This window comes from Megalops cyprinoides, chromosome 5 (assembly GCF_013368585.1).
Source record: "Megalops cyprinoides isolate fMegCyp1 chromosome 5, fMegCyp1.pri, whole genome shotgun sequence".
NCBI lineage: Eukaryota > Metazoa > Chordata > Actinopteri > Elopiformes > Megalopidae > Megalops > Megalops cyprinoides.
This window is the reverse complement of record NC_050587.1, coordinates 35,903,364-35,912,500: the sequence shown is the minus strand read 5'-3', so window position 1 is coordinate 35,912,500 and position 9,137 is coordinate 35,903,364. Positions and strand designations below refer to the sequence as shown.

Here is a 9,137-nt window from a genome sequence, read left to right as displayed (position 1 = left end):
ACTATTCGCGAAAGGAGAAAACGATACTCCCGGGACAGGTACAGAAAATAGCCTACCAAAAAAAACGTCATCTTGCAGGTAGCTTGCTAGCTTGTGCGCTAGCAAGCCATTCGAGAATATTAGCCAGATAGCTAGCTAGCTAGCTAATTATCTACATTGAAATATAAGTGGGGAGGTACCATTAAAGTAAAATAAAAATGACAAACGCTGCCTGCCTGCTATGAGCCTACCTAACATTATCTTGTAAGAGCTAACGTATAGATGACTAGCGACAGTTAGCTAGCTAGTCTAGCTAATTATCCTGGGGCTAAGCATATGGCTAGCTAACGTTATACATTCTATGGCTAGCTAGGCAACAAATACGCTAGATAGCAAGCTAATAATAAACAGCCCTTTAACCTGCTGCGGTGAGGGTAGTGGGCAAGCTACCTAGTTATATTACTTTGTAAGGCAGTTTGCTAACTAGCCATCAACACCACCTAGGTATCCGTAGCTCAGAACATCATCCTAACCCAGCGCACCTAGCGATAGCCGGCCAGCTAAATTTAGTAAGCGAGCAACACACAGGGATGGAGAAGCCAATTTAACGTTAGTTAGCTACCAAATCGGCTGTCGGCGTTTCATTCCGGAGCACCTAGCGAATGAAAAAATAATAATCGGCATCATCTGCACCGCTTTACTCACCATGGTCCGTTCCACTGGTCGCTCTTTGGACCAGAGATAGGATTGGGAAGCTTCCCCTCGGCTTGCCCAGGCTCCCTCGTAACTATGGAAGCTGTGGCGTCTTTGTAAACACTGCGCCGGTTGCCTTTTTGTTGCGCCCCTGTGCGCCCAACATGGGAATGAAACTATGGAGCTAATCCAAGAGGCCAGACCTGTGTCACAGTGTTACATAGCCGGCAACGATGCCGTAAAGGTCTCACAATGGTAACGTAACGTTTTTTTTTTTTTTTTTTAACGATGGCAGGCGTTTTAGGATCATTACCTAGGCGATAGGCATTTTATACCACTTCTTGTTGTAGTCTAAATTTAGTCTCTTCATTTACTGAAGCTTACTTCTGTTGTGATTTTTTAAAAATACTTGTCAAAATGCTAATGTAAATCATTGTATGTTCTCAGGCTAGTAAAATGCTACACTCAATAAAAAACGATGAATCCATAGGCTTTCTTTGATAACCTTACCCGCAGAAAGGCAAATGGCTATATTGATACTCTGACTGTAAATTCGATTGCTATTCGTTTGCTATCTCCCTTTAGTAAAGCAATGTAAAACCAAATTTTATATTTTTAGATCAGCATTGATCATTCTAATTTTACCACATAATGCGTTTAGTTAATAATGAGCATGTGAATATTTATGTATCTATGAACAAATGTGGGGCCGTAGACCATTAATTTGGATTTCTATTATTTTCCTGCGTTTAAAATAACCCAAAAAATAAATCCCACTTACTTGTGGATGTATGCGCATGGCCTATATTTGTAATGGTAATAAATTGTTTAATTTGTTACCACCTAAACAGGACCTTTCTGTAGCCGAGACGGGGCTCATAATACAATCCTGTATAAACGATTGACCAACTGCAATCAAGATTGTTCCTAGTCTTCACCCCTACCCCATTCAGTAAGCGCGTTTTGTGCCTTCAGCTGGGGTTGTTTGTTGTGCTGGTTTGGCGAATTTTAGGCAACAGTAGGGTGACCATACGTCCTCTTTTCCCCGGACATGTCCTCGTTTTGGGACCTAAAACATGCGTCTCTAAACGAGGACGTGTCCGGAAAAGAGAGGACGTATGGTCACCCTAGCGCAAGAGTGACTTAAAGGGAGCCGTTTTACTAATTCTACATTTACGGTATGTGATTATATAAAAATGTAAGACTTTGTGGTATTTGAAAAAGCTGGATTGCTATTTCATAAAAGACCGCGTTTCAAGAGACGGCTATAAATCAGTCAATCTGCCTTTCTGATATTACTGATAAACAAACGTAAATCATTAAACCGTCGGTGACTGTGACATTTGGGTACGTTTTCATAAATACTGTTTTCCCATGCTTCCACAAAGTGCATGTATAAAACAAATCATTATTTTCAACATTAAAAAAATGAGTTCAGGTACAATGAACTTTAGTAACCTCTCCCATGGTACTGTACTGCCCTCTATCGGCTGTGTGGCCCTGATGGCCGGAGTGTTAATTTGCGAGCCAACTATCTGACAGGAACAAAAAGCATGAAGCTAGCTTGCTAGCTAGCCATCTTGTGTTGGCTAGCAAGCGTTATCATTTGTATCACAACTGATTGTTTTACTTAATTTTTTAGATTCCTAGCTTTATGTTCTCCTTTGTATCTCCGGCCAGCAACCCGGAAAGATGCCACAGAAAACACTGGGATCCATTGTGGGTCTGCTGTGCACAGGGACTTGTCTGGTGCAGGTAAGCCGCAGTTCCGACTTTTGTGTCGGCTAGAGCTGTAAATTTAGCCCGTGGATCGCAGCTGGAAGTAGGCCTTCTATTGTGCGTTTTCGTTGTTTCCCTCACACAATGGAACTTGGGCAGTCAACTTTACGTGACGTCAGATATTTTTCTTCACAGTAAATCTCTTGTTTATAATCACGTCCTCATATTTGATGTTTTAAAAGCCCGGAAATTCAATAAATAACAAAAATAAGTTGTTTGAAATTACGCTTGCTGCCCGGCTATCTTTCAAGCGAAATGACAAACAACTTTCTAGCTAACCCAACGTTTGGTAGCATTTCCTAACGGAATATTGCTGGAATAGCTAACACTAGCTGTGTTTATGTGCTGTTACACAATATTGTATCGGCTTGGTAAATTCAGCGATATGGTAACGAGGTAGTCTACAGTAATAATTTTATTGTATTTTCTCGGTGTGTTTACTTCTATAATTCTGTCTGTCTAGGTCGCTAGTTCCAGACCTGTTGTTTATGTGTAACGTTAGCTAGCTGTTTGGAGAGCAAAGTCGACCCTGTTTGGTAGGCAACGTCAGTGGAGTGTTTCTTTTTGAAATCGTGACATGTCCTGGGGAAAGAAAACCCCACATTTTTCTGGTTAAGGTCAGTTTTGACGACAAATTTCCCCCTGAACTAGAAGATCACGAAGCCAGCTGTATAGCACTGCAAAGGACAGAACAGAAGTGTGATGTCCGCTTTTCAATGCATTAGATTAAGTCCTACGCATACAGAATGACTCAGTTTCCAAAAATGAAATTAGCACGGCTTCTTGTGTTTTTGGAACATTTTTGGAGCGGTCATTTATGGAACAGCTACACCTACTCTTATAACAGTTACGTGTAGCTAGCAACTACATTTAAATAAACATAAGAGGGGTCACAGTGGGCTAGATATTAGTGCCCCGAAGGTACAGCTATAACTAGCGAGTGTTGTGTAATACTTTGTCATTTTATCATGTTCATGTCTGTCACCTTAAACTTGTCAGCTGTTGAAGGCGGCCCCCAGACATATAACAGTAACCGTGTACTAATACACATACTATATTAGCACCGCATTGCCAACCTCCCGTGCTGTTGGCTATGTTGCTACCTCATTGTTGATGTACGTTACTTCCGTTTTATTGTTTGTTTTAGTAAAGCCATTTTTTTTAATGCCTGACACACAAACACACACACACACACACCTTATTTAGCACAGGTTATAAGAGTCATCATCAGTTCAGATTTGATGTTGTGGTTGTAATGGATTCCTGTTAAAAATGATCTAAAACAGAAACTGAAGGCAATTCCATGCTCAAAATCAATTAGTAATTTCTGGCAGCTGTAGAGTTAGAATGTACCATATCTTAAGTCAGGTTGACACACTAGGGTATAACTGTACTGTGGGAAATCTTATATGGACACAAGCTTTTAAAAACCTGCTTTGGTAACCCTAACTTAAGACTCGAGATCAGTTAACCTCCAATCACCCATTTTAAATAAGGCAATATATATAACTGAGACACATTAAATAAGTGTCCTTATTTACGGGCAAATGCAAGGAACACGAGAAGACTGTCCAGCTTAAATACAAAAAATATTTAAAAAGATTTTGTTGTGTAGCTTTTAGAACTGTGTGGTGGCTTTATGATAAAATGTGTTGTGTGTGTGTGTCTGTTTTCCAGGGAAAGGAGTTCTGCTTTGGGGTGAACAATGAGCAGTATGGCTGTAAAATGGGGTACTGCTGTGGAGAGACGGAGTGCTGTACCTATTACTACGAGCTGTGGTGTACGTCCAACCGTAATCCGCTCTTCAATCTCTGTCTTTCCTCTCCTTTTCTTTCCTGTCTCTGCTACTTTCCTTCTCACTTCCTCTCTGGCCCTCTCTCTCATTACATTACATTGAATTGCATTACATTACATTACGTTACGTAATCCAATGTATGTTCCATTACATTCATCTCCTGAACTCAGAATTGAAAGTGAATATACGCGCGTGAGTGTCTGTGGGTGTGTGTGTGTGAATGAGTGAGTGAGTATGTGTATGTTTTTGTCTGTGTGGAGATGTGCTGTTCTCTCTGTAAGGGTCAGGGCTGGACTCTCTCTAGAGTGTGTGGGGTGGCTTTTTCCATATCTTTTGGCTTCGGATCTGGACCCTCACCAGACTGTGAGATGTAAAATATTGCACCCCAAATCACGTCTTCTGGGTTTTTAGATCTGAACCCTCACTAGTGTGAGTGAGGTGTGCCTTGGAATGTGGTTTGGGTTCAGGTCTGGACCCTCTCTAGACTGTGTTAGGTGTGCATTGGGGTGTGATTTGGGTTCAGATCGCCTGTTTATTAGGTCCGGGAGCATTCAGAGCGTGCTGGGAGTGACGTGGGGCCCGGGGGGGGGTTCTGTTCCATAGGGTTCTGGCTGGTGTGGACCCTCATCATCTTGCTGAGCTGCTGCTGCGCATACCGGCACCGGCGTGTTAAGATGCGCCTACAGCAGGAGCAACGGCAGCGCGAGATCAGCCTCATGGCCTATCAGGGAGCCTCCAGCTCCTTCATCACCGCCCCGCCCTTCAACCTGAGTGAGTGTGTGCCTCCCGGGGGAGAAAACACCCTCCCCCCACACATACATACACACACACACACACACAGAGTCCTAAACGCTCCTGAGGGATTTACTGCATAAGCAGAATGTTTCAATCTGCGCAGTCTTCGATGTTTTATTGTGCCGTAAGTTGCTCTGAATAACAGTGTCTGCTAAATGATTGGAATATAATGTAATGTTTTTCTCACGTAACCACCCGACCAAGACCATGCAGGTCCAAATGTTGTTGTCCCTGTTTTGTAATAAATCGCTTGGGAGAATTTAACCGGTGTGTGGACAGTGTACACTGTCCTCTCTTTCTGTATGCTGTTCTGCAAGCCTCCTCAGTCTGTGTCTCCATTATTCAGCTTGCATGACAATGTCCATACCATTATTATTGACCTAGCTGACAGAAAGTATGTAGATCTTGTTTGAACAAGTATAGCATTGTGCTGAAGTACGCTGCAGGCTCTTAGTTGGGATTTGAACCCACAACCTTTCTCTAGTTCAGTTCTCTGTACCGTGCTCCATCTGCCAGACCACATAGAGGTTGTAAGATGAAGCCTGTTTGTGTTTTCCCTCCATATTAGGGATCTGGGCAGACTGCAAGCTCCCGGACTATGAAGAGGTGGTTGGCCACCCTCCAACTCCACCCCCGCCTTATTCGGAGACCCCGCCCGAGGCTACACCCCCTGTCCCTCTGCCCTCTGCCTGTACAGAGGCTGCCGTGGTGCTGGAGCCCCCTGTGGAGGCGGGGCTGGGCGTGGAGCAGGCTGCTGATTCGCTGGAGGTAGCGGAGGGCTCGGCAGCCCCCAGCCAATCAGAGGCGGGGGAGGAGGAGCCCGGAGCGCCTTCTACGGAGGAGCAGTGGACCCGGCGCAGGCATGTGACGGGCGACTCGGGGATCGAGGTGTGCGTGTGCCAGCTGGATGCAGACGAGGAGGAGGAGGAAGAGTGTCTGTGCCAGGGGGCCAGGGGGGACTGCCGCTCCCAGCGCCACACCGACAGACACAAGGAGCGCACCCCCGAAACCCAGCCCCATCCCCAGCCCCGGTCCGCCCACAACAGCAGCGGAGATGACCTGGTGTGAGTTTGGCCTTCCAGGCCTGCAGTAACTTCGCTGTGGGAGGGGGGGGGGGGGGTCGGGGGATGGAAGGAGGGTTGTTGCTGTCATTGTCATCATCATTACCGTCAAACCAGCAAGAAACTGTCCCCCTGTCCCCCTGCCAAAAAACAACATGGGTAACACAACGGATACACCACTAGTTCAGGAGGTTCCACTGCTTCAAATGGTCGTGAATAGAAACTATGATCAGTATGATGATGATGATGATGATGGCAGTTCCAAAAGCTCATTGTATTTCTGAAAGCAGATTTATGTGTCCATAGGGGGCTTGAGCCTCCCTTTCCCACGGGCAACTTTGAAAGGCAGCAGCAGATTGACTCTGGGTTGGGTGGGGGGTGGGGGGGTTTAACGTTGTGGTAGAGAGACTCGCCCATAGATGCATGGCATGCTAAAGCAGAAACGACCGGATCCGCTCACCTCCTGCTGGCTGCCTCGTAAGGGATGACGAACGTCTGAGCCGGCGGTCACTCACTTCACTTTCTGTAGGCATGCAGGAACCAAGACACAAGATGACGTTATCTAAGAAAGAAAAAAAAACGAAGAAGACGAAAATGCTTTGTTTTGCCTTCCTTTTCCTCTTATTTTTGGAAGCGCTGTCTTTTGCAGAGGAGGCGGGTGCTGGTAGACTGGGAAATGGCTGCCGGCCCAGTTTTACCCCTGAGGATATCCCTACATCCTTCGCAGACAACAGGAGCATCCCTCTTTTGTTTTCAGATGGGGAGGTGGAAAAAAAAAAAAAAAACAACAATCAACAATGGTGCCTCCTCCTCATCAGTGTAGTTGCTCATCACGCCCCCTGCTGGTGACAGACTGTCGGTGCTTTGTAACACAGGGTGGACGTAGCTGAGACGGACATTGTAGAAGCCAGAGCTGAGCTGTCTGATCTCTGCCGCGTGACGTTATTCCAACGCTGTGCCTGCGTAGTAGCTTCTGGTAAAGGTGTCTTGATGGTCGTATGTACCAGGCCATTGGTGGGGGGAAAAAAGGGCATGTACGGGTGGTCATTCTGTTGAAGACTGGAAGCCACTCATTTGAGGAGTTCATGGTGATAGTAATTTTTGGCATTGGTGCACGCTTGCAACACAGTGGTTGAGGTGATGCTAGGTGTGTAGGAGTGCTGTTATAGCTATTGCTACTATTGTGTTTTTTCCTTTTGAAACCTTTGCGTTATTTGATGCCAATGTAATCAACGTTTAAGGCAACAAAGCTCCTTAGGGGCTGCAGCAGACCTTCCTTGAGCTGAAGGCTATAAGCGGGTTGGTTGGAGTAGCTTTTCTTGATATTTCATTTGGCTGTGTTTCCATGCAGTCCCCGGTGTTGCTCAGACTGTGACTGTGGATGTTTCGCTTCGGCTTTAATCCCACCACTCGCTGCTCTAAAATGCACTGAGAGCGTGTGTGTGTGTGTGTGTGTGTGTGTGTGTGTGTGTGTGTGTGTGTGTGTGTGGGGTTTGGAGGGCAGAATTGTGTGTGGTGCACACTTTACACTTAGAACCATCCACTAGTGATGGGAGAGTGAGGCTTCACTTATCCCCAGAATGGGTGGAGCCAGAATTTATCAGTGGCCTATCGATTTGAACCAGTCATAGTGTTTTGCAGCTAGCAAAATTTTTTTTTGATTGGTTAACACAGGTCAAAGGCTATGGGATAGCTCCACCCACTGCAGGGTTGAGCTACAAAGCCTTGTTTTCATATCACAGCAATCCACTAGCTGGTTCTGTTTCGAGCTTGGGGCCATGTAACACAGGTCCTACCCTCACCACTGACACCTCTGGTGGAGAGTCCCTCCAGGCTTTGTTCCGGCTTTGAAGCATCAGTCCAGAACCGTCAGCACTGGGGGCAGCTTGAGGATCACAAACGTAGCATTTCATCCTATATCAGACCAGCTCTGACCACTCAGACTAAATAAACCACTGCCAATCGCCATTGTGAACCGGGCAGGGCCAGATCACTTGTCCTGCCTCTCTAGTTCTCTATGCAAGAGTCTGAGTTTACCAGCGTAGTTTGTGCGAGTCCGTAGACCTTGTTCCTTTGTGTATTTATGATTTTTCCCTGCTGCTACGGTGTGCGCTCGTCAGCAGTGCGGTTTTACTGTTTAGGCTTTTAGTGCGTTCCCTGGAAGCCATGGAAAAGTCCGGTAGCGTGAGCTGCTGCTCTTTGCGTGATGTCGCCTTTAAAGAGCCATAGTGCGGGGTTTTCCCGCTGGGTATCTAACCTTACAGCAATACCCTAAAGAAGCACAACGCAGTTTGGCTTGTGTGGGCAGAACTAGAGCATTTGTGGTATAGCAAAGTCCTTGCGTTACCTTTACGGTTGTGTGTTTTTTCCCCTGCTCACACGGTGGGAGGGGGGAGTAGAAAAATCGGTTAGTGTTGGGTGAGGTGAGCGTAGGTGACCCACTGAAATCGGGAAACGGGCCTGTCGCCTAACACTCGCGAGCTCTGCGGCCTCTCTGCAGGGCGAAAAAAAAAAAGTGCAATTTTTTTAAAGTAGTTGTCATGCCGACACAGGTGCACGCAGCTCCGTTCTCCTTCGTTCGAAACGCGCAAGACGTCCTGACCTGGTTTGGTCGGTTGCTAGGGAGTAGGCGCTGGCTGTCGTGGGAACAGTGCTGCTTGTTGCCGTGGGGTGAGTTAGCAGCAAGCTTAAGTAGTGCAGAGGATTTGGGTGAGAGTTCCATAGACACATTTACCTGGCAAACGGCACTGACCAGGTGAAAGCCTGACAGAGGTGTAGTAGTACAAATTGTCAGGGACTGACTTCTTTCTGCTTTTTTTTTTTTTAAGCTTGATTGGTTGCCCTGTAGGTGTTTTTTGGAGAGTTTTCATGTGTGTGAGTTTTCACCAGTTTGTCAGTTGTCAGAGTTGTTTTGAGAAGCACAGGACAGTCCTTTTTCAAGCGAAAGGCTGACTTTTTTCTAAGCGCGGAGTGTACAGGCTTGGTCAAGTTACCTTGAAATTGAGTGTGGTTCAAGCTGCTTTACATGGTTAGAG

At 46.0% G+C, this 9,137-nt stretch overlaps 2 protein-coding genes across 2 annotated transcripts in view; one reads left to right on the top strand and one right to left on the bottom strand.

Annotated features, from left to right (window-relative positions):
* The window catches only part of LOC118777784 (ADP-ribosylation factor-like protein 3), an 8,462-nt gene extending 7,644 nt beyond the window's left edge, over positions 1-818 (bottom strand). The window contains exon 1 of the mRNA XM_036528943.1: positions 685-818. Coding sequence (XP_036384836.1) covers positions 685-687 — 3 coding nt within the window. The 5' untranslated portion in view covers positions 688-818. The remainder of the gene's footprint in view (positions 1-684) is intronic.
* A 1,373-nt stretch (positions 819-2,191) lies between these two features.
* On the top strand, positions 2,192-6,109 carry wbp1 (WW domain binding protein 1). The gene is made up of 4 exons (XM_036529983.1): positions 2,192-2,427; positions 4,129-4,231; positions 4,850-5,017; positions 5,610-6,109. The coding sequence occupies exons 1-4, from the start codon at positions 2,365-2,367 to the stop codon at positions 6,107-6,109; spliced, it is 834 nt and encodes a 277-aa protein (XP_036385876.1). The 5' UTR covers positions 2,192-2,364.
* Positions 6,110-9,137: the final 3,028 nt, after the last annotated feature.